This window comes from Rhipicephalus microplus, unplaced genomic scaffold (assembly GCF_043290135.1).
Source record: "Rhipicephalus microplus isolate Deutch F79 unplaced genomic scaffold, USDA_Rmic scaffold_425, whole genome shotgun sequence".
Classification (NCBI taxonomy): domain Eukaryota; kingdom Metazoa; phylum Arthropoda; class Arachnida; order Ixodida; family Ixodidae; genus Rhipicephalus; species Rhipicephalus microplus.
The window spans coordinates 13,363-39,029 of record NW_027464989.1 but is presented as its reverse complement, the minus strand read 5'-3'; the positions used below and the strand labels follow the sequence as shown (position 1 = coordinate 39,029).

Genomic DNA, 25,667 nt, shown 5'->3' with positions numbered 1-25,667 from the left:
CTAGATTCGCCGGCTCAACTCCCTCACCACGCATGGAAGGGAAGGACAAATAGTGAAAAGAAACGAGTAACCAAGTCAGTTGGGAGTTGGTATTCACGCCATCCTGTTGTCTCACATGAACGAGCAGCCGCTCGAACTTATCTTTCCACTGTCGACAGTGATGGAGTTAAGAAAATAACATAATCGGCGTAGATGAGTCTGGTCAGTTTTTATTAGTTTTATTTCGTATAACCTCGCAGATTTTCCGCTGCCTCTCGCCCAGAATCCGGCCATGAGGTAAATGCTCGCTTTAGCGTCTCTTTGGAGGACGTGGTACAGCGGGTGGCGTGGCATTCCGGCAGCCCAGTTCTTGGTCGGTGACCCAGTTGAGGTGGTGGCCCCTCAGCGACTCTGGCGTCGCGCAATGATTTAGGCGCCAGTTCTTGATGTGGCCACGCAGGAACCGCAGCTTGCAGTCGCAGTGAAGGGGGTTGCCTGCGTGCGTTTGAGTCACAGTGCAAACGATATGTTGCAGACCACAGGGTTGAAATAAGATCGCATGTCTAAATGGTGGGTGAGTTGGTGATTCATGATACCTGAAGTACACGAGTGCGTAGTGTATTATACAGCCACTTGTCGTTGTCTTACTGATTCTCTTACGCGCACTTATAATCAAGTATTATAGTATTGCAGTTCATTCTGAAATTGCAGTAGGTTCAAAGAAACGAAATGGTAGATGCGTGGGCAAAAACACGCCAGGCCTGCGCGGAAAGCACAGAACATTCAGAGCGAAAGCTGAATTATGACATTTCTGGAAACCATTGTAAACTCTCTTGGGGCTACTAATATAGCTGTACGCCTGCAAGGTACCCCCTACGACATTAATTAAAATCTTAGTGAAGTTGAGAAGCATCCGCTACGCCACCACTCGTCATTCTACGAAGAAGCGAGGTGCCCGCTACAAACTTGCAAGACATAATTTACACTCTGTTGATACCGGGGCTGACGACGATGCAGAATAATGGCTGCACATTTTAATGCGTTGGAAGTATAATACTTCAATGGCATTCAAATAAAGCTGTAAAATATTGTACAACCAGTGTACGTCATATGAAGCTGAAAAGAATGCCATATCGGTACACAAAACTTGCACATTATCGTGAGTAGGGATAGATGCTAATATTATATTGAATTAAATGGGTGAAAAAACGGATCCCTGAGGAGCTCCTCTTGTCTGTTTGTATTGCTTCGAAGATGGCCCATTCTGTAAAAACTAAAATGTACGCCCACGTAAAAAAAACTTGAATCTATGCAATTATATATTCGGGAAGGTTTAAACTTCGTAAGTTACTTATCAAGATAGTGTTCTACACACTGTGATACGCTTTAGCAATATTTAAGGACATCACAGTGGCATATTGCTTTCTGTGCCGAGCAAGCTTAATTCTAGCTTCCAGGTCAACATGTCCACACCATATAGAACACCCAGGTCTAAATCCAATTTCATATTCACTCAATATATCATTTTTGCTCTACTCATACTTCAAGATGTCGGTATAAAATCCATCCTATTAGCTTTACGAGATTCCAAGTGAGGAATTAAAGGAGGCCTAATGTTGGCGATTGCATAACAAGCTCCTTGCTTTTTATGTAGTGGTGTTATTTTAGCAACTTTCTAGTTAGAATACACCCAAAGATTTTCAATAAAAAGTTATAAGGTTAACTAGATCGCTGGGAGAAAAATCAAACATAATTTTTATCATCGCCATAGTTAGATTATCAAGACCTGGTGATGAAGCTGGTGGTGATTGTACTATCTCTGATATCTCTTCTGACGTTGTTGCCTTGTATTAATTAGCTTTTGCTGTGACTGGCAAAGGGTGGGGTAGCACCAATGTAAATCAATATTTCAAGCCTTTCTTGATTGTTTTCAATGAATGCAACAATGCTATGGAAGATAAACAAACATATTATATATTTATTGGTGACGAAACAATCTTTCTGTACTGCAGGAAGTTAGATAGGGCTTTCTTATTTTTCATCTCTGGCATATAACTGTAATGTCTGGAGATCTTCTTTTGCTTTGTTAACAGTTAGTATGAATGTAGCAGACACATATTTATAGTTTTACAGATACATTGTAGAGCAATTTACTACAAGCCTGCCTTTTATCGCCTATAGTCCACGATCACAGTCAGTTTTCCACCATGGTGAATGAGTGTTACTTCTATTTGACTGCTTACTGAATTTGGTTTTATTCATAGTGACACCGAATTGCTGACTTAACTTAAGGGCTGTTACGTGCTCACGTTGTCCTGCCTGATGCTGATGCTGATGACCTCAGATGAATGGCACTCACCCACAGAGGGGTATGGGCCATGAACCGGGCGGCAAAAATACCTAAATAAAACTAAAATAAAATAAAGCCAATCTGAAAAATTACTTTACAGATAAAGCTGCCAATAAACAAAAATGGTTGCTGAGCAAGCGGTCAAACCATCTCTTGTTCCTGAGAGACATAGCTTCGAATTATAATCAAGAGATCTGAAAAGGTTAGGGTTCACTAGCATGGTAATCTTTTAGTTGAATTGATGTAGCCAAACACAGTGGAGCATATATCCCTGCGGCAATAACCAAATCAAGTGCGGCTAAGCGATAAAATTACGGGTACATTTACTTGTACTCCTAACTTCTGTAATGGGGCTTGTAAAAATCTTTTTGCCCTTATAAGAGTAATGACAATAAAATAAAAAAAAATGTTCAATTGCTTCAATTTCGTTGCCGAAAATGCACAACGGTGACGCTTTGAGTCGAACTTTGTTAAGGTAATAATTTAGTTGTAGAACTGTACAGCGCAATCTGGTATAAGTGACTTCTAACTGGCGTGATACACACCACTGTTTATTTCAGCAATACCTTAAATGCTCGAAATCTTTAAATTTATACAAATTACCTTTTCCCCATTGCAAACAAGCATTTCGGAACCTTAGCGCTGTCACGTAAGCCGTATCTGGCAAAACTGAGATGGTGGGCCCACTCAGGAATACTGCTGCTAAAGAGTCCACCATTTCGTTCAAATATAATCCGTGGTGGCCTGGTACCCATAACAAATCCAGTTTTCTTACATTTTTTGGTGGTAAATGACGAAAAGTATTCACGTTCTGCATTTACTGCCGCAAAAAGTGCATTTTCATACTGATAATAAATCTGTAATGATCACTGCTGATGATTCGCTTGAGGGCAATTTGCGTAGAGCAAGAACAATAACCAATAATTCTGCAATGAATACAGGACTCAAATTGAAAAGGACCAGTCAAAAAAGAAGATGAGATGCCAACCCCAGCCCTTTTTTTTTGACAGAGATGCACCAGTCACAATGATATTGCTTATCTCGCGGTGAGCTAGATAATCTGCTCACTGGTCCTTTAAGTACCTATGTGCAAATTGTTTCGCGTTATGCGGAAATATATAATCAAGTTGTATGCTAAGCACTGGCTTTAGGTTGGTGGTACCGGTTCACGTCTTCCTGTTCTTCTCCTTTTGCACTCATACCCATTGCAATATAAAGGAAGGTGTCAGGGTGATGTTGCCCGAGTAGCTCATGTGTGAACCATTCATTGGTGGTGATGTTGCGTAAGTAGTTGATGTGTGTACTATTCATTGCAGCGCTTTCAGAAGTTCGTGGAGAGGAACAGGGATATTTACGTTGCACTATCGTTGTGCACAGACGTTTTTGCTCGCGTTGCCTCGTCATCTTCGCTAGCATCTCAGGGCGTCCCTGAGCTGGCAGACGCCAGTCATGGCAAGCCAGCCACCGAAGAAGGCGTCAGCCTTCGACGTAGTCATCCCCGAGGGGACTAGTCCCGAAGGCGTCGTTGACACGACGTCTTCAATAGTAGGAATTGAAGAGGTCTACTGTGTACAGCACTTTGGAGGCCGGAAATACCAAGTTACCGTTAACAGTGAGGCCGCTCTGGCTCAAATCGTCGACACGTCCCACCTCATCATCAGAGGAGAGCGCGGTGCTGTCGTGCCCCTGGGACTCTAAGTCACTCAAATCACCGTTCTATTCCTGCCATACCGCGTCCCCAGCGAGGTCTTCGCGCAAGCATTGTCTCCCGACGGAAAGGTGCTGCACATCAGCAGAGGACTCATGGGGTCGCGCCCAACCGTGACCACTGGGACGCGATTTGTCCGGATGAAAATGAAGACATCGTCACCGGTGCGCAACTACCTCAAGGTCAAAGACCATCGAGTGACCTAGGACTATAAAGGCCTCCAGCGAGTGTGCCGTCGATGTGGAGACAGTGGGGCGATGGCCACGACGGGAAGGGCTGCTCGCTGCCGTGTCGCCATTGTGGTGATCCGCATGCCACCGTCGCCTGCACCATCATGGCCTCGTATTCCGAGATGGCCTCCAAGGATTTCCCGCTACTCCAACCAGGAATGCAGTCCAAGAACAAGGACGTCGTATCATGGATGCTAGGCCCGGATATTTGCCAGGACGAAGTTGGGAGGATTGCGACGCCACAGCAGACGCCACACCAAACGGCCCAGTGTCTCCTAGCCAGCCTGCACCAGGCTGCCCCTCAAGGTGCAGATGATTCATTCAGAGGCCCGCGACCAGTGACGATTCCCACAGAACCACTAGTCGAGCCTTCGCCAGAGGAGGTGCCGCTCAGTGAACACGTCACAGATTGTGACGCGATTATCTGATACTTACCCCGTGGGTGCCCGGTCCTCTGTTAGTCCTCCTTATTATTGAAGAGACTTTGTCCCAAGGTGACGAGCTTTCCATCAACGAGGACTCAAACAGAACTATGAGTGACACGGCCCTGCAGATAGACGATGACAGTACTCCAACTGATATCAGCCGGGAGAGTCTGGACGTGTTTGTACCAACTTCGCTCAAGAGCCTTGGCACCTAGCGCCACCGAATATCCAGCATTGACTCGGAGGGCCCCAGCAGACACAGAAGTCCCATGCGGACTTCGACGCGGTCTCGGAAGCCCCGTGCTTCCGGAAGGTCGCTTGGTCGTAAAATGTGAATGAGCCCGCTTGTGGGGCACTCGCTCCTGCGTCTGTTAGAACTGTGCGCTGTCTAGTATCCAGGTTAGTTTTTAGTTTTATGATGGCTGCCTTATTGAATATTATTTCCTTCAACGTAAGAAGTTTTCGCAGTCCGGTAAAGAAGGCCGAGGTGATTAGTGTAGACGGCGTGCTGCAAATTGTGATGTTTTGTGTCTGCAGGAAACTAATTTGTTTTCGCTATCCGACGTTAGGACTTTTAAAGAAAAGTTTAACTTAGATTGCTATTTCTCTTTCGCTACAGCTTGTTTTATGGGAGTAGGCATCATTATACTTAATCGAGCTTTATTTAGAGGTCACCACGTTGTTTATGACGGCGTCAGTAGAAATTCTGGCTCTGGATTGTACCTAATTATCTTTTCGAATGAGGATACTCTGTTTGTATCTGCCTGCACAAGCCGGATTAACGTTTTTTGAAATTTGGATATTTTTTCTAGACAGTATTCACGTAATTCTAATTGGAAGCTCCAACTGTGTGCTAAATACGCGATGCGATGTACAAGGTCCCGGCCTGGGGTCAGTCTGCTTAGAATTCACGAGAGCTGCGATGCCTTGTCCAACATTTCTCATTGCTGGATGCGCTTAGTGTCATGCACGGGAATACTTTTGTTTGAGCATGGCGCCGTGGACCATCCTCTAGCAGACTCTACCGGGCTTAAAATCCACAGTAGTGGTAGTAAACAACTTTCTCAAGGCAGCTGACAATTTTTTAACTGGTGAGGGCTGTCAGGACATGCCTGGTCGCCACCTCGTCAGCGCGTTTGATGGCCCGGAGCTGGGTGTCCTGGTTTGTAGTTGTGAGGATTCTCTTCCAGGCCTCACTTGAAGGTGACTGTCCTAGGAGGTTTGGTGGGAGATGGTCCTTGCTGCCTCCCCAGGTGATGTGGTCCAAGGTTGCGGCCTGTGTCTTGCAAAGGTTGCATGTAGATGTGAATAAGGCTAGGTATATGTGTCTGTATGTGTACGGGGAAGAGAATGAATTCGTTTGAAGCTACCTTCAAGTGATTTGTTGAGCTTTGTTTAGTTGCGGGTGCGGGGGTGGTCTGGTTTGCCTTGATAGCTTGTAGTACTGCGTGATGTCGTGAAAGGTGATGAGTGTTTCGGTTGATTCGGCATCGTGGTCCGAAGTCTGGACTACCGCTCGGCATACGAGTCCTCGAGCTTGTCTGTGGGCGGCTTCGTTACCCGGGTTTCCTGCATGCGCTGGGGCCCAAATGAGCTGAATTAAACGGGGATCGTCAGCGTCGGTGCTGCTGGAAACAGTGTCGTCTGAGTGCCAATTGGGTCAGAGGACGGAGTAGTCGTGCCATGGTTGGGGAAACAGTACCGCGGGCAAATCGGGTTCAGTTCAGTTCAGTTCAGTTGTGATGGCATATTTGGAGTCACTAATGATTGTTTCAAATCCGGATATATGCGACGAGTGCTATGACAGCTTCTTCGGCCTCGGTTGGGTACTGTGTGCGCATGGAGCCGGCCCACATTGTGGTAGGTTTTTTATCGACTGGGGTACGTTTCGATGAGACATTGATAGCATATTCCTGTTTGGGGGCTGGGTATCTTGCCGCGTCGACGCGAGCCACCTTAGTGTTGGTACCGTAGGTACTGTGAAGGTTTCTGGCGTGGGCCGGTCATCGACCGCCATGAATGCTGGCCAGCATGTTCTTCGGCAATGGCTTCACAATGAAGCGCTGTCTGATGAGGGGTGGTAGCGAGACCAAGTCTTGTCAGCACGGTGACGAGGAAATGTCGATACGTTGGAGTATCCATTTTCCGGTTTTACTACCACGCAATCGTTGAATTTGTAAGTTCGATAAGTTCATCTATTGTATTGTCAATTCCAAGGCTGAGGAGGTGCGTGGTCGATGTGGTGCGGGAGAGGCCCAAGGTGATCTTGTGGACTGTGCGAATAAGTCTGTCAAATTTTTTTTCAGCATTGAGGAGTCGTAGGTACGGTAAGGCGTAAGGGATTCTTTAAGTGATTCTTGTGGTTACAAAGGCATTTAACAGCTGGAGAAGTTCATTTTTTTTCATGCCATGTTTCCACGAAGATATTTTTCCTAACAGACGGGCAGTCTGAGTGACGGTAACCGCAAGCCTCTCTAGTGCGACGGTATTGCTCCTGCCGGCTTGTATGTGAAGGCCGAGAACGTGCATGTGCTGCGCTATTGGTATTTCGGGTCCGGCGATCATGAGAGTGATGGTTGGGAGTGGTGGGTGTTTAACCTTACGGTAGTCAGGAGGACGAAGAAGGATGAGTTCCGATTTCTCCACTAAGCACTCGAGACCCGCACGCGCGACGTATGTGGCCACTGTGTCCACGACGCGCTGCAGTGCCTCCTCGATCTGTCCGTCGGAGCTGGCAGTGGTTGATACCGTCACGTCGTCCGCGTATGGGGTGTGTAGGATGTTGGGTATGTTGTATAGTAACTGTGGGAGTTGGCTCATTACAAGGTTGAAGAGGAAAGGTGAAAGAACGGCTTCCTGAGGCGTGCCTTTGTTGGATAGGGCAAGTCGCTTCGTGGCATTGCTGTCATTCAGGGAAACTTCCACAATGCGGCCTTGTAACAAGGAGCACACGTAGTTATAAATACGTTCCTCATGGTTAGTTGAAGCCAAGTGATGGGCTATATCGCTTGATGTGTCACTCTATCGAACGCCTAGCGTAAGTCAATGTATAGCATTGCTCGCATGCCCGCAAGTACAGGGTCTTTCGATAAATCGTGGTAGATTTGTACCAGGGCGTCTTGAGTAAATAAGTGGGCGCTAAAACCGAGCATGGTTGGAGGGTAAAGGTCTTGCTCTTCTGCAAGTGTCTCTAGCCGAGCCCGGGCCACGTGCTCAAAAAGTTTGCCAAGGCATCAAGTTAACGAGATGGGGCGAAGATTTGATAAATCTGCCTTTCTTCCTTGCTTTGGTATAAACACAATTTTCGCGTGCTTCCATTCTTCTGGTATACTGCCGGCATGCTAGCAGTCGTTGAAATATTCAGTGAGGGCAGTTACTGACCTTGCGTCAAGGTCAGTAACTGGCGGATTGTTTTGTTGAAGACGCCGTCTGGATTGGGTGCCGAAGTTGTGTGAAGCTTTAGAATGGCTGCATACACTTCGGCTTCCGTGATGTCGGCATCAAGAGTTGGGTTTGGGTTACCTTCATAGGGTGGTAGTGGTGTTGCTGGTTGGTGGGCTTGCTTGATGTATTTGTCCGCCAGGTCGGTTAGTAGATCTTCGTCTGTACCGGGGTGTTAGTGGACAAGTCGCTTTAGTCTGTGCCATGCGGCTGTTTTCGAGTCGTCGGGATCCAGTAAGTGGCGTAACAGGTGCCGCGTCTTCTTGTTGCCTAGCTGTCCATTGAGTCCCGCTGCACAGCTGGCCCCTTTGTTGGTGGGTGAGGTAGGTACTCTGTCGCTCGATTTCTTCAGAGAGGGTCTGTATGTGGCGACGCAGTTTCTTGTTGTAGCATTGCTTCTGACATCTGCGCAGCAGGCTTGCGTGTGCATCCCACATGTGGAGAAGACGAGAATCGGTGGTGGCAGGCATTTCCTCTGCTGCTTTAATTTCGCGCCTTGTGCGTCGCACGTGGTCGTTTAGTGAGGCTGTCCATTTCTTGAGGTTTGTTATGCGTTCCGGGGCTTCACTTTCGCGGACGTCTCTAAATTTGTGCCACTCTGTGATTCGAGCGAGTGCTTTGTGTACTCTCTTGGCAGTGGACGTCTGTACCTGGATGGAAATGATGTGGTTACTATAGCGAGCTGACAGGTGTTCTCACAACTGGCCTGCGCAATATTCTTGCAGTATGTGAGATCAGGTGACGTGTCCCTACACACGCTGTTTCCTATGCGTGTAGGTGACTGCTGCAGGTCATTTAGTAGAGCGAGACGGAAGTCCTGACTGAGTGGCCATAGCTTCTTGCATCGTTTGTTTGCCTACAGGTAGCCCCAGTCAGGGTGCCTGGCGTTGAAATCTCTCAGTATAAGCAGTTGTGCGCCTCCAGATAGTGATGTGGTTTTCTGGAAGAGCAGGTTGAAGTCGTCGGCGCGTGCCCGTGGTGCGCAATATACATTGTGGATAAAGACTGACCGATGCGAGCGTTTTCGCGGAAACATTTCCACAACTGTGTGTGGAATGTCTGGGAATTCTAAGTCTTGTTGTCTCGCCGTAGGGCTCTTGTGGAAGAGCGTACCTGTACTTGGGGCTTCTTAGTTGTGCAGGTCGATGAATTGTTGGAAAGCGGTGTAACCCGGGAGTGAGATAGCAGCTGTTGTTTCTTGTAGTGCGATGTCGTCTGGAGGCGTTTGGCAATTTGGCAGTTGTGTTTCTTGTACGAGTAGCTGCAGGTGGGCTTTCTTTTCTCGGAAGCCCCTGCAGTTCCACTGCCATATAGTCAAGTGGGTGCTGGCCATGATGCATAAGCTGGAGCATTACTTGAGGGCGTCGTGGGTTGGGTGGGCTGGAAGGAAGAGTAAGAGGGCGCTCTGTTGCGTATGATAGCTGGGGCTCTGGCCAGGCTGTGCTCAATTACTGCAAAAGTAGTGTCTGTGGCAGTTCTGAGTGCTTCTAATTCGGCTACGGTGTTGTTTACGGTGGCTTCCATGTTTGAGAATCGTGTCTCTATGTTCATTAGGCGTGAGTCTATGGTTGCGAAGGCTTCGGTTACGGCGGCGCGAACGGCATCGGCGACCATGGCATGGACTGCCGTTCAGAAAGCTTCGGCAACGGATGCACTGACGGTTTGAATAAATCTCGCCGTCGCTTTCTCTTCGGATTACAGCATTTCCATGGAAGTTGTTGCTTTACGTTTGGCTGCTGCGGCTGGTTGGGGATGTGCAGTTGAATTATGCACGGACCCGCTGGCCTTCGACAGTCTGCTTTCTAGAGAGCGGTTCTGCCCAAGCAGCGTTCTGATCTGAGCCTGTTGTGTCACCGTTTGATATTTCAACGCAATGATTGTTTGCGTAAGTTCCTTGACGAGTGGGTCATGCGTCTATGCGCTTGATTTCGATAGCGGCGGGTGAGATGATGGAAGCGGAGACGCTGGGCTTTGCACCCATGCCACACTAGGGTTGCTTGGTAATGCTTTTCTGTCTCGTGTGATGTCGCGAGATAGGGGTAGTTACACTCGTCCAAGGCATATGGGCTATCGTCGTTTGAGGTTGGCTGAGTCGCTAATGACTCGGTTTGTAGCGTCTGTTCTGCTTGTGCTGCGTTAAGTGGTTCAGGCTTTTTGGCGAAGAGGTACTGGCATTTTGAGCTGTTAGTTATGTGTCCTCCTTAACAGATGATAGAGCGTGCTTGGCATGTTGGTGGCGTTCCTTGCGGCGGCTCGTGGTCTTCTCCGCAACGCGGGGGGCGCTGCGAGCGCTCGATGGTGACGGACGCACTCCACATCGCCTCCGTAGATTTTCTGCTATTTCTGCGGACATCCACCTTGGTACCCCTGAAACTTGAATTTATCGTCACCGCCAAGTTCTCCGCTTCGCCTAGACAACACCTTCGTCCAGGTGGGTCCAGTTTTGACAACTTGAGGGACATCCTTCACTCCCGGCTACAACGCCGCCTCGCTAAGGGCTCTCAGTCCGGCGATGGCGGCCGCCAACGTGGTTACGGGCTATGATCCTACCTCAAGCCAAGTGCTGTCCATGGAGATTTCATCCTCCGTAAACACTATGCCAACAGAAGATGAATACCTCGAAGACATGGTGAGACTGTGGCAACGCAAGCAAGCCAAATCAAAGTCTGCGTCTCAACAACAACGAGACGCCACAGCTGGCTGCCATTCCCCAGCCTTGCAAGGAACGCCGGCGCTCCATCCCTCCGGTGGTGTGCCTACCTCTGCTCCGTCCTCGCAGCCAGCGAAGCAACGCAAGTGGCGTCCGCGTCAGACTCCTCGCCTCTCTAGCGACGACTACATCGTAGTAGTTAAACCTCGCGTTCCCTGCGAGCTACGCTCATTTGTCCCGGCCGATCGCGCGGGCAACGCCATCCGCAGCTACCTCGGTGACCAGACTACCACGCAAATTCAAGTGTGGCCAATCTGGGAACAGAACATCTTGGTCTGTAGCACCACCATTTTGCCTATGGCACAGCGACTCCTCGGGGACTTCCAGCTGCAAGTGGGGGATCAGCAGCTGGCCGTTCGAGGCCACGCCAAGGCACCAGGGGATACGTGCAAGGGCGTCATCAACGTAAACCCTGCTGAAAGCCCGGAGAAGATAAAGTCTGAACTGTATTGGCCTCGAGGTACTATCCTTGCGGTCCGCAAACTCGGAGATTCCGCGGCATCGGTGGTGACTTTCGAGGGCACGAAGTTACCCCGCTTCCTCTTCTACCACTGCGTGGCGACGTATATCCGCGCCTACAAGAAAACGGTCCCTGTTTGCACCAAGTGCGGTACCATCGGCCATCGACCACCTCAGTGTCCTCACCCCGCTCCAACGCAGTGTGCCAAATGTGGAACCCCCGCACCTGCAGGTCTCAATTCCCATGACTGCCAACCCAAGTGCCTCCTCTGCCACGGCGCCCATGAGACTGGGACCAGTGGCTGCACGGCAAAATATCGAAAATATCGGAAACGCAAGCAGCCCTCAACATCTCCTCGAGGGACCACCTCACGTTCGTCACAGCCAGACAGCAGCACCAACCCGCATCATTCGGCTCCACCACTCCACGCCGACACTCAAGCATTCCCACCGCTCGAAGCACCAGCGGCGGTACCTCAGGTGAGCAGTTGGGCAGGGAAAGCTGCTTCTAAGCCTCTCTCACCCCCATCTGTCGGTCCTCCTTCTCCCGAACTTGCGGCCCTTCGCCAGCAAGTTGCGGCACTTCAAAAGCAAAATTCTCTTTTAACTAAACAACTCGAACTCTTAAATAAGCGACTTCAACCCCAACAACAGTGTACTGCAAGGCCATCTTGTATTGCCTCCTCTCTCCAGGCGGCTACGCCAGCTACGTCCAAGCTTAGTCCTCGCGTTAAGTCCACTCCCATTAAACCGCCGGTTCAAGCAGCCATGTGTACTCCAGCACGCGGAACCGGTGCCACATCTACTCCAGAAGCTCTTGAGGCTCTTGGGGCACCCCAGGTTATCTTGCCCGCTAACCAAACTCTCCCTAGCGAAGAGCGCACCCCGCGCGTAGAGGAACACCTCACGCGCATCGAAGCTTCGATAAATCACCTCCTCACCAGCTTCTCGGTCCAACGCATAGTAGTATAAGTTACCCAGGCTATTCAAGCCTGGGCAATCACCCAGTTTCAACCCAAGGCATCGCGTTCCCGCTCCTGCTCGGTGAGCAGTGAGGGTACAGCTCCACGGCGTCATCGTAAGGTGGCTACCACAACCCCGCCGTCGTACAATCCGGCCTCCATGCCCCTCCCTGCCTCTGAAGATTCCGAGCGGGACATGGAGGGCCAAATATAAAACTTAAGACAGTCACGATGGCTACCAATCGTACGTCCCGTTCAAACATTGCGTCTAAATTCGAGATCATACAGTGGAACCCTGGAGGCTTCGGGAACAGGCGAAAGCGTTCACATCTTTCTCTTTTCCTCAGCTCACTTGGCTCTCAGCCGGCCGTCTTGGCGCTCCAAGAATCTGGCCCTGCTCCATCCCTTTCTGGATACTGCTCCTATGTAGGCGGCACCACCACATGCCTCCTCGTGCACAAAGCTTACACGGCGATACAGGTTGACGTCGATCTGGATCTTCCTTACGACTACTGCATGATATCAGTGCTGTCTCAGCGGAGGGGCCAACCATCAATACATATCTTAAACGTGTACTGTCCCCCTCGCCTTGCGAGGGCTTCCTTTGCGCATCTCTTCCATCGGGCGCTGGGAATAGCGGCCCGACAACCACTGGTGATTGTCGGGGACTTTAATGCCCCCAGCCCTCACTGGGGTTACCACTACGAGAAGGCCCGGGGCAGAGAGCTCAAGGAGCTCATTTCATCGCTGAGCCTGACGCTTCTTACCGATCCGGCACAACCCACACGTTCCGGTAACTCGGTCACGCGAGACACATGCCCCGACCTCTCCCTCACCCGTAACATCCGCGATGCTACATGGGAAAATTTAGGCGAAACCCTAGGCAGCGATCACTTTTTACTCCGCATTTCGTTCACACCACGGCAGAAAATGCGCCAACACTGGGGCCAAGCCCGTCTCACCGATTGGACTCAGTTCAGAATGCAACCATTCCCCGCCAGCCTCTCCTCGACCGAATATGCAGCGTGGGCATCATACGCTCTCCATATAAAACAAGCGAACACTCGCACCCTTGCAACCTCTAATTTGACTCCTGCAATCGATCCACACCTCCTACATCTTTGGCACGCTCGCCGCGGGCTCATAAGGCGCTGGAAACGCAACAAACTTAATCGGAAACTTCGCGCTCGCATTGAGGCGCTCACTGCAGAGGCGGCCACATACTCCACACAACTTTCCGATGCTAACTGGGCAGACACCTGTTCGAAGGCTGCAAACCAGATGAGCTCTAAGAGTGCGTGGCGACTCTTTAGAAGCCTTCTCGATCCCTCCACCACCAGGGGAGAAACGCAACGCCAGCTCCACCGTGTTCTGCATACCTTTCAGGGCACTACGGATGAACTCGCGCGAGAACTTTGTGACCGCTACATCTGCCGCACAATTGATCCCGCAGGCCCAGCATATACGTATTCCGGCGCCCCTAACACCGTCCCGACGCCCCATACACGCTTTCTGATTTACAACTTGCAATCACGAAAATGCGACGGGGCACGGCCCCTGGACGCGACGGAATCACAGTATCGCTTCTGGCAAATCTTCCCGACCAAGCACACCTCTCGCTACTCCACCTTATAAATTCGATATGGGACGGCTCTCCGCTTCCAACGGAATGGACCACATCGGTCGTGACATTCATTCCCAAATCGGCAAAGTCCGTTAGTATTGAGGCACTGAGACCCATCTCACTTACGTCTTGCGCAGGCAAACTCATGGAAACCATGGTTCGCGAACGCCTTTCCGCCTACTTGGAGGCCAGGAGGACCTTTGCCGACACGATTTTTGGCTTTCGCCCGCATCTGTCGGCGCAGGACGTCCTGCTCCAGCTTCAACACGATATTATAGAGCCGACTGCTATGCGCCACAACGATAAAGCCGTGCTCGCTCTCGATCTCCGCGGGGCGTTCGACAACGTCAAACACAGCACTATACTCACTAACCTGTCTACCACAAACTGCGGGCAGAAGACTTTCAACTACATTCACGCCTTTCTATCACATCGCACCGCCTTCATTCGCCTTAATTCTACCGAACACGGCCCGTACTTATTAGGCACGCCAGGTACACCTCAAGGGGCAGTCCTGTCTCCTCTGCTTTTTAACCTGGCGATGATGAACCTCCCCTCTCTTCTAAGCGAGGTCAAGGGAATACAACACGCACTATATGCGGACGATATCACAATCTGGACCAACACCGGCTCCTTAGCGCAAATCGAAGAACGCCTGCAAAAGGCTGCCCTTCTGGTGGACACCTACGCAGGTTCATGCGGCCTGGAGTGCCCTCTAGCTAAATCGGCTCTTCTTTCAGTCTCTCCGCTACCGCCGCCTCAAATTTTTCTTCCGTCCGGGCCCGTCCCGTCAGTGCAAAATATTCGGGTTCTTGGCCTTCACCTCACATCGTCCTTGGATCCAAAGGGCACAATAGCAGGCCTCAGACGCACCAGCGAACAGGTGAGCCGCATGACACGGCGAGTTTCTACCAAGCCCGGCGGCCTCCACGGGTCTCAGTCCCTCCGATTGGCCCACGCGTTTGTGACCAGTCGCGCCCTCTACGCCTTGCCTTACCTTCGCCTGCATCGTCGACACGAGCACCAGCTGGACGTCCTTCTTCGTTCAGTATACAAACGCGCTTTGGACCTACCTATTGCAACTTCCAACAGCCGATTCGCGGCTCTGGGGGTACACAACACCTTTGCAGAGATGCGCGAAGCTCATCGCGTTAACCAAATCAATCGACTGTCGCAGACGCCTTCAGGGCGCCGTCTTCTACACAGACTTGGCCTTAACCCGATATCTGACCAAGACCCTCTGCAGCCGGTACCAGAGCTCTGGCGTCAAAAGCTATGGGTGGAACCTCTACCCCGTAATATGAACCCCGACCTCCATCCTGGCCGTAGACTAGCACGCGCCGCGGCCCTTCATACGCGACACTCCGATCGTCCTGGTGTTTTCTACGTGGACGTCTCGGGTCCCTCCCCCTCGGGTCACTTCACGGCTGCCGTGATTACAGAGGGCAAACACGTAGATGGCCTCTCCTTTCGAGCAGACACAGTAACGCACGCTGAAGAGGTTGCTATAGCTTTGGCGGCCTCTCACCCTGCCTCACGCACCATCCTGACGGACTCGCGCTCGGCCTGTTCTCAGTACCTTCAGGGTTCCATTGCCCCGCTGGCGGCTAGCCTACTACAGGCAGCCTCTTGTCGCTTTAACCCTCATCCCATTCGTATAGTCTGGACCCCAGGCCACTCGGGCCTGCCCGGCAACGAGGCGGCAAATGCCGCTGCCCGCGCTTCTCCTGTCCGGGCCGTTGCCCCTCCATGTCCCGAGACGGAATCTGGCAATACCAACCTGACGCGCTTTCGCGAAATTTTGGCTTATTACCGGGCTTCGCGCCGCCTCTATTCGCACCCCGCACGCGGTTTGGAGAAAGTGGACGAACGACTGCTACGCCGCCTGCAGACGAACACCTTTATCAGTCCGGCGGTCGCCAGGCACTTTTTGCCGGAAATCAATGGCACCTGCTCGACCTGTCATGTCCTCGCCGACACATATCACGTCGTAGCATCGTGCCCAGTTAATCCCGTCCCTTTTTCATCCCCTTTTCCTATCCCAACTAGAGAGGCTTGGGAGGAGCACCTGCTCGGCTGCTCTACCTTGGCTGCACAACGCTCCTTGGTGGAGCGCGCACGGGCAGCTTCCAGCTCCACTGGCGTCCCGGAATAAGGTCTTGCCACTCTAGCACGCCGACAGGCCACGTCGGCACTCTCTAGTAGACTTTTTCTGAAATAAATGTTTTTTACCACCACCATCCGCAACGCGGGCAGCGTCGGTGCCTAGGTTGAGGGCACACATTGGAGCGTTTCCCCAGTCTTCCGGCAGTTCAAGCATGCGTATACTATGGCATAGAAAGGGTATACTCGGATGATACCTCCACGGTGTAGAAGCTATCTAGGTAGGTGGTCTCTGATCAGCGTTATGAGTAAATTCTTCGTTTTCCCATGCATCTGCCACCAACTATTTGGTAGTCAGCGTCTGATTATCGCGTCTCATCATTTTCAGCGTCTCATTATTGGTGGGGAGCGTGTGGGCATAGAAAGCAATGCTTCGTATAGCGTCGTCGGGTGGTGGGGCGTACTTGTGTAGCTCAATCTGGCGACCATTTACCATTTCGGAGTGGGGGGATCCTCTTCTCACTTACAAAGACATTCTTCGTCACTACAGGAACGTCCGTCGCACTCAAAGGACCCCACCGCCATCTTTCTCGCGAGAGGAGGCAGTAGGGCTACGCCAGTTACAGACTAAAACATTTCCCAATCAAGTATCACTTCATAAATTCTACCCGCAGTGCCATGCAGACTGTTGCCCCGGCTGTGGAAACTCGCTCACGACCTTCCATGTCTCTATCAAGTGCACTGCGAACATCTTTCCTCCCTTACCTGCTTTCCTTCACACTTTACGTAACGAGGAGCTGTGGGATGATGCTCTCCGCGATGGACCTCCGGAGGTCCTCCGAGCTCTGATACAGCGGGCCCGGCTCGTCGCTGGAGTCGTCCTAGGGACCCCAGACTAGGGGTTCCTCCCACGGCCTCCTTCTCCATGCTTTTGTGAATAAAGACGTTTCTCTCTCTCTCTCTCTCTCTCTCTCTCAATCTGCCTGTCTCCAGCGAGAAGGATTCACGTGATGCGTTAGTACGCGATTGCTAGGTCGATTGCCACACTAACGGTGAATGTGTTATTCTTTGGGTGTATGCGTATTTGGTCACGCTTGGCGGGGTCTAGGTCACACATAGATGCCGCTTTAAGCAGTGCTCTTTGCAAGTCTCTGGGTGATGTGCGCTTGAGGTCGATGGGTGTCTTGGAGCGTCCCACGATGTGGTACGTGTGTGACAGCAGTCTTGGCATGGGATGGCATTTCAGTTCTGGCGGAGGCCGGTGAGTTAATGGAGTTTTGGGGGCTTTGCTTGCTTACGCGTCGTTCATTCGGGCTTCTTGTTTAAGTGCTTGGTGACGTTTTGCCTGGGCTCGGAAACCTTAAGGTGGTGTCGAGGAATTGTCTGACCATTCTTCGAGAGAGATTTCGACGCCATCCACCTCGATTTCCATGTCGGCTGGTGTCCCGGCGGGGGCGAGAGCGGCTTCTGGCGCAGCGTCGCTAGGCCTAGGCGTCCAGTGCCGGGGCTTGCCGGCATGGCATGAATGGATGAAAAGGTTACTTGAAAATGGTGACCAATATCTATGGGAAAACATCGGAAAACACCGGAGCTCGGTGCAGACGCGTTCGATTGCTTCCAGCGCTCGCCACGTCTCCCTTATATTCTACATGCTTTAGAGACGTTCGTCTCCGACGTACGTGTTCCGCCCATCTCACCTTCATCTTTGACCACCGTCCGAGTCTTTTAGAACTAAAAATTCTTTATTCTTTTTCGGAGAAACCATGGCATCTTGATGTTCGCGTCCGCCAGGACGCTTGCTCTCGGTCGAATTTGTCCCATGCAAGGCATCTCTATGTGCGTAGGCCAGGAGGCTCGAAGTAGTGCAGACGCGCTCGCTTCGCGCTCTGGATCCTCATGATTTTTAGTGGTGTTTTCTGTCTGCAACCACTCGAAAACGTTACTATCAGCTTCAAGAAGTTGCGAGGAAAGCCTGGGCACCACTCAAGAGGATTTCTTGCCACTTGGAGGTGCCAAAGGACTTCAGAAAGCTCGTCACCCCTAGGACGCTCACCAAACGCTGACCTGGGGAGCCGCCGGCAGCTGCACCGACGCTGGGGACGCCCGCGTCGGAGCTTCATCCAGCTATGGCTCTCAACGCGGCGACCGACCAACAATACCACCTCCTAAACCAGGATGGTACAGCAGACGACCAAATGGATCAACTCCAGGGCGACCACTATACGGTGAGCCGAGACGCTATCGGCGCTCAATCGCATGCAGAAGAGGACGCTAGCTGGCAGGCAGCGAAATCCACCAAAAACGCAAGCAAGAGGCACTGGAGCGGAGGCGCGGCAGCGCAGGGCTCCAGGACCAAGTTAAGACAGGCACGCGAACATTCAAGAAATTGCCAAAGCTACCACCGTTGCCGAAGGACGATTACAAGATCGTCATTCGTCCAAACCAGGGCCTCCCGCTGAGAAGCATTCTGACTCCTACGCTTGCGCAAGCAATCATCGAGGCATGCCAAGCTGGCATCAGAGATGACCATTTCATCCTTAGAATCAACCCAGGGTCAAACATAGCGATTCTGTCGACCAAATATGAGGAAGTGGCGGACAAAGTGCGTCTGATACGCGCCCTTGTGCTTAACGGCAGGGCTCACGCTGTCCGTGCCTACGCCGCAAATGGAGACGATACTCTGAGAGGGGTGATTCACGGCGTACCGATGAACAGCTCAACCGAAACTCTCATGGCGCACCTACGTGTCAGAACGCACGGTGTGGAGATCATCACTGCCAGAATGATAGGCACAACGAAAAGCGCAGCCATTACATTTTTCGGTCCAACGCTACCTCGTACCGTCTACTATTACGGGGGTGAACTCCGCTGCTACCCCTTCCGACCTACGATTCAAGTCTGCAAGGTCTGCCGAGAAAAAGGGACACCGCGCGGACGTTTGCCCGCATCCGGATCGCCCCATTTGCCGGCTGTGCGGACTGACTAATCCAACGGATGGACATCCGTGTTCTATTAGTTGCGCCTCGTGCGGGGAGGCTCACCCCACAGGAGATCCAACTTGCAAAAAAAGACTTAAGCCCCCGAAGCCTAAACAGCCGCAAGTACAAGCAGGCCACAGTGATAAGCTTCAACAGGGCACTAGCAACGACCCACCGGGGACCAAGAATTTCCGCTGGTTCTCCTCCGAAAAGGAAGAAAACGCCTACAAGTCAGCCGATGACAAGCACAGTTCCCGGTCGCATTCACGGTCCCCGGGCAGAAAGCCGCACTCGCCATCCAAGAAGAGCGTGCCAGCACCGACTCAGCAGAACCTCCACCGCAGTCCTCCAGGAGGGGGAGCCAAAGGCAACAGCGGGGATCAAGGATGCACCCAACAGGCATCATCACTTCCGGTAAGCTGGGCGGAAGCCGTGGCTCCCAAGTCTGCATGTACTCCCCCCATCACACAAAACGTTCACTATCAAGCAGTAATCGCTGAAAACAAACAGCTTAAGCAACGCCTTGACAAATACAAGAACAAAATAATGTGGCTCGAAAAACAGCTGGCCCAATTAATGGGAGCCACCCCGAAAACTACAGTCCAGGCCTCTCAAAATCTAACTAGCCACCCAAGCGAAAAGCTACGGGACAATGGGCACATCCAACCGCAATCGACACCACCACGAGATCCTGTAGCCAATATAGGAACAGAACAAACAGCGACAAACCTCACTTTACAACAACAACTGCAGCTAATGCAACAGCACATACTGCAGCAAACAGAAGCCCAAATGAAACAGTTCTTTGTCGAATTCCATGACCTGAAGCGATACGTTCATGAAAGCCTCGACAAAGAAACGAAGCGTCGACGTTAGCAGAGCCAACCGCGGTCCCAGGAGTCCGACGCCAAAAGCATGCTTACCTCGGACGCTGAAAGCACACCCACCTCCTCGCATCATGGCAATTAACCGACGCATAGCAAACGAGAATCTCACTATATGGTCCTGGAACTGTCGTTCCCTTCACAACAAGCACGCTACACTCACTCTATACATAAAGGTGGCGCTGGTTCCTCCTGACGTATTCTGCTTGCAAGAGGTGGGAACCAGGCCTAAAACAGTTTCTGGCTGCAAACTGTACATGGATCCAAATACACCTAAGATTGCGACACTCGTCCGGAAAGAATTGGCAGCTACATGCATAACGGCACCGAACGAAGAGACGCAACACCTTATCGTAACGCTCTGGCCAGCGAAGAAAGGACGCCCGAGGCAGGTTATATGTAACATATACAGTCCCCCACAAGACAGAAAAGCAGAATTCAGCAATATCTTCTACTATTTGAACAACAAGCTTCAACCACGCGACCGCTTGATCATCACTAGGGACTTCAACGCTTGGCACACCACATGGGGTTATAGCGCAGACAGACCCAAACGTACGCGACTTTTAGAAGCGATACAGCGCTACGACTACACACTCCTCACGACACCAGGCATACCGACTCGTATAGGAAACAGTGTCAACAGGGATACCACTCCCGACCTTACCGTAACCAACAATGCCGCGACCATGCGCTGGAGTGTGCTGGACGACAATCTGGGCAGCGATCACAATATTGTGTAAATAACATATGAAACAGCTCGACTGCGACGCCCGCTCGGAAAAGCCAGACTGACTAACTGGACTAAATATAGAAAGCAACAGGAAGTAGACGGGCCCAAGCCAACAACTCTAGCCCAATGGACACCGTACATTAAGGGTCTCTATGACAAGAACACGAAGATATATCAAACAACTACCGACGCACCTGCGCACTTGACACATCTTTGGGAAGCTCGTCGAGGCCTCACGAAACGGTGGCGCCGACAAAAGCTAAATAAGAAACTCAGACTCCGTATAGCGAAACTCGCGGAGGAAGTAAACGCATACTCAAAAGAACTTTACAACAACAACTGGCGCACCTTCTGCGATTCCTTAAAAGGCACATTAAGCACGAAAAAGACGTGGAACATCCTGCGGAGTCTTTTGGATCCCTCTGCAACAAGAACCGAAACAAACGCTACCCTTCAACGGCTAGCTGGGGAATTTCAAGGTGATCCGGATCAGTTAATAGAAGAGCTGAAACAACGCTACACAGGAGAACGCAAGCGAAACGTTAGCCCAACACCCAGTCAAGAATACAATGGAGAACCCAACACTGAGCTTGACGCCCCCATAACCTTTGCATAACCTTTGCTGAGGTTTATGCAGCGGATCAAAACTTCAAAAGAAATACAGCGCCCGGATTGGATGGCATTACAAATGCCATGGTACGAAACCTCAGCGATGAAGCATTACAAGCCATCACAGACCACTTTAATCAGGAAGTCTGGACACCGAGTGGAAAGATACCTGCAGAATGGACACTGGCACAGGTTATACTCATACCTAAACCAGGTAAACGGCGAAGCCTTGATCAGCTACGACCAATTTCTTTAATGTCATGCATTGGCAAGCTCTTCGAAAAAGTTATACTCACTCGCCTTGACCAATACACAGAAGAACGGGGGCTTCTACCAACGTCTATGTACGGATTTAGGCGAGGAGTGTCTACCCAGGATATCTTCTTACTGCTCAAAGAGGAAGTGCTTAACCCAGCGCCAGGTAGTCTCAACAATCTACTCGTTGCACTCGACATTGAAAAAGCATTTGATAATATTGCGCACTCTACCATACTAGACGGTCTTGCAGCCATAGGATGCGGACAACGCATATTCAACTATGCCTCTGATTTTCTTGGAAATCGCAAGGCGCAGATTGGCATAGCTGGTACCAAATAATCACCATATGACCTCCCACTGAAAGGCACACCTCAGGGCTCCATCTTGTCTCCATTTTTATTCAATATCGGCCTCCGGAAACTAGTCCTCCAGCTGGAGACTGTACCAAACCTGGGCTGTGCCTTTTACGCGGACGATATTACGCTATGGGCAACAAAGAGCTCCTATAGAGAACGACAAGATGTACCTCAAACCGCTATAGACATGATTCAAGGCTACCTCACTGCTGCAGGCATGTCGTGCGCACCTAGCAAATCGGAATATTTGCAAATAAGACCCCCACGCACTCGGTCCAACCGTGCACCCGCGCTGCAGCTAGAAATTGCCGGACAGATCATCAACAGGACCCCAGTAGCTCGAATATTAGGCATGCACGTGCAAGAAAACAACCGCGTAAAGACTGCAATAGGCAAACTCAAACACACCGTGAAGAGTATTGCATCCCTTATAGCTAGAATTGCGCGAAGTAATGATGGGATGACAGAGGCTGACACGGTACGCCTTGTACATGCCTTCGTTCTCAGCCGAGTCACGTTCGCTCTTCCCTTTCAATCAACACGCAAGCCCGAAATAGAGCAGATTGACAGACTCATCAGAATTGCGTACAAAGCAGCATTGCGACTTGCGAACAGCACAAGCACAGAAAAACTCATGGGACTCGGCATGCATAATACGTATGAAGAATTGGCCGCCGCCACGCTAATCGCACAGCGAGAATGACTCACCACTACGCTCCAGGGAAGAACACTGCTACGGAGGCTGGGATACGCTCTCACCCCTCAATATTGTGGCGATGAGACAGTCATTGTACCCAAGCAAATACGTGATCAAATAATCGTGGAACCAGTTCCAAAAAACATGCACCCGCTCTACAACAAAAAGCGCCGTCAAGCGCGAGCACGAAAACTCCTGCAGAGAAGTAGTGATCCAGACGCTTACTTTACCGACGTCAGTCTTTATTCCGCGCCACCACAAGGCTCCAGAAAACAAGCATATGCATTGGCAGTGACTAACCAAAGCAAAGTCGTGGCCTGCGCGTCCCTACGCACCAGATCAAGTGCCACCGCAGAGGCAGCAGCCATAGCCTTGGCAATCAGAGAAGCCGAAAAGAAGGGAGCGCTCAGCGTATATTTTGACAGACTCACAAGCTGCATGTCGCTTATACCTTAGAGGCACACTTCCAAGGTGCGTCACTGATATTTTGGGGTCCATGTTGATGGAGGCACATGGCGTCACTTGGTGCCCAGGGCATGACGGCCTGGGGGGGGAACGAGGAGGCAAACTGCGTAGCTCGCGGACTTACTGGCCGAGACGCAGGACTCTCCTCAGGACATCTCACAGGGCATCATGAAGAGCAAAGTGTAACAAGCAGGCAGATATTGGAAAACCAACGCCTTACAAGACGCACGTACGCCCCTCCACATCCGAACTTAAGCAGCCAACAAGCCCGGGATTGGCGCCGCCTCCAAACGAACACATACCCCCACATATCAAAACTACACGCAATTTTTCCACAGATATACACAACAGGGGTATGCCCATGGTGTAGTAACCACACAGTCACACTTACACACATAACCTATCAATGTACCGAGCGGCCAGCCAATGCAAGTATCTAGGTTGGTGCGCTCACTACAAACACTCACAACGTGGTCTTGGGAGGCATGGCTTTCCGAGCTGGCACTGGGGAGCCAACTGGTGACCCTGGACCAGGCCCGGCGAGCCGCTGTGGCCAGTGGGGCTCTACAAGAGGGCTCCACCCGGGATTAGTCACGTAATTTTAATTCTTCAATAAAGTTTATTCTCTCTCTGTCCCATGCAATACGGGTGTCACTCGCTACGTCTGATTCATTTGAATGGGACACGCTTAAAACGCAGTGGCGCCTACACTGCTCAGTTAAAGGGCGTTCGCTTTGTCGTCGCGTTTCTCTGGAGCTGGCCGATACTGCAGCGAAGTTACACATTGCCTTGCGCGCCGAAACGCCGTCTCTCCTGATACGAGCTTGGCAACACGAAGCCAGCGTTTTTGAGCGCCACCTCGTCTCTGGCGGCGGCTGCATGGCGTTGTAGGCACAACCCTTGTGTTCACCCCAAGGTGCTACGCATTGCGAGGCAATTGTGTTTTGGGTGGTCACAATCACCTGTCTTTACGACCGCGTAGACACCACTTACACAGCCACTTCCCACGCTTGATCGATCTTTTTTTTCTAGCGCATTTTGAAGAGATGTCATGTTCGGCCATGTGGACAAACCGTGATATAATTTCGCCTATGCTTAGAGGTTTGCCTCGCGTTTCTTCAACAAGTTGCTGATTCTCAGCACGTTCGTCTATCAGTCGGAGAGGTAAAGGTAGCACTACAATCTATGAAACGGGGGACAGTGGGCCAGATGGTTTTCCAGTTGAATTTTACTTGCCATTTTCGAATGAGCTTGGTGCTGCTTTAACCACGATTATCCGGCAATGTTTCGAGGATGATGTCGTTCTATCAACTTTTCGAGATGGCCGTACTGTACTAATCTCGAAAGCTGACGTTTCCTATGTTAGTCCTGAAGATTAAAGACCTATCACGTTTCTTCACGTTGACTGTAAGACATGCGCGACGGTGATCGTTCAACGTTTGAGGGCTCTGTTGAACACCCTGACGAGCCATCACCAGGCTTAATCTCTGCCTGGATGAGAAATACACTGCTTGTACTTTACCACTGGGGTTATCATAGTCTATATTTTTTTGCGATCTGCGCGTGGTCTCCTTGTGTCTTTAGACCAAGAGAAAGCATTTGATCGACTAGAGCACACGTATGTCTTTAAATTGCTCACAGAGGCTTGGTTTTCCTGGTTATTTTGTGGAATGAATTAGACATAACTACTCTCGTATAAAAAGCACACTAGTTTTAGATGGTTGGGAGAGTTTCTTCTAGACGTAGTTCTCGAGGACCGCTTCGCCTGCCTTCTCATCGTTGCTGGTGCCTACTGTCTTTGGCGCAATCACCATGAGGCTCTTGGAGCAGGTCATCGCCGTCAACGCTCTCTTTCCCCATTTTGAGCGACAGCGCAAAGAAATACTATCTGTTTTGTCGGAGGTACTCTTCTTTCTAGGTGAGGAGAAATTCCTTCGACACTGTTTTTGCCCTTTTGCATTCGTTTGCGAGAGACGTGTAAAGCTTGTTTTCAGGTCTGCCTGGTTTTAGTGGGTTAATATTTGTTCAGTGCTCACACAAATACCTTGTAAGTACTATATTAATACCTACCATAGAAATCACATTTTATTTGTGTGCTCTTCGTTTACCATGTATTGTACATATGTAAACATATCTTTTTGTGAAATTTCCATTGTATCTGTGTATGTTGCATTCCGCGTACATATGTAAACATATCTTTTTGTAACAATTTTCGGTGTATGTGGGTGTTGTGTTCCATCGCAATGTTTTGTCGTATTGCAATTGATGTTACTGTTTGTGAGAATGAATTACTCTAAATATAGCGAGGAAAATGTGGGATGCAAGTCTCACCTGCACCTAATTCCATGAAATACGACCTGATGCTTTATAAATAAGTGGCCTAAAGTTTCCTAAGGTTCTTTGTTTCTGCAGGCAGCTGTAGGAACGCATTGGCAGAAAGAAAAAAAGACTAGGTACCTGATATGATCAGGTCGTAGAGAGGTTGCTTGAAGATTGGTGCAATGCTTTCTTCGTCAAAGGTTTTGATCAAGTTGTCACCAAGGTCCATGGCGATCAGCTTGGGCATGTCCTCGAGAAGGTCCCTAGGGACGCTGGTCAGGGTGTTGTTGCTAGAGAAAACGGACATTCGCAATTCTCATAAAATTCAGAGACAAATCGACAATCTATGTATAGTGCGGGCAGCAGCTGCAACGTAC

The 25,667-nt window shown here is 50.6% G+C and overlaps 1 protein-coding gene across 1 annotated transcript; it reads right to left on the bottom strand.

Annotated features, from left to right (window-relative positions):
• Positions 1-263: 263 nt before the first annotated feature.
• On the bottom strand, positions 264-25,548 carry LOC142794433 (leucine-rich repeat and fibronectin type III domain-containing protein 1-like protein). Its single transcript, XM_075885897.1, has 2 exons — positions 25,429-25,548; positions 264-474 (listed from the first exon to the last, which is right to left on the bottom strand). The coding sequence occupies exons 1-2, from the start codon at positions 25,535-25,537 to the stop codon at positions 290-292; spliced, it is 294 nt and encodes a 97-aa protein (XP_075742012.1). The 5' UTR covers positions 25,538-25,548; the 3' UTR covers positions 264-289.
• Positions 25,549-25,667: the final 119 nt, after the last annotated feature.

Coding starts and splice junctions, on each gene's coding strand:
- LOC142794433 (XM_075885897.1), bottom strand. CDS start 25,537: ATGCCCAAGCTGATCGCCATGGACCTTGGTGACAACTTGATCAAAACC. Junction 475..25,428: donor CTACGACCTGATCATATCAG/GTACCTAGTCTT, acceptor AAACGCACGCAG/GCAACCCCCTTCACTGCGAC.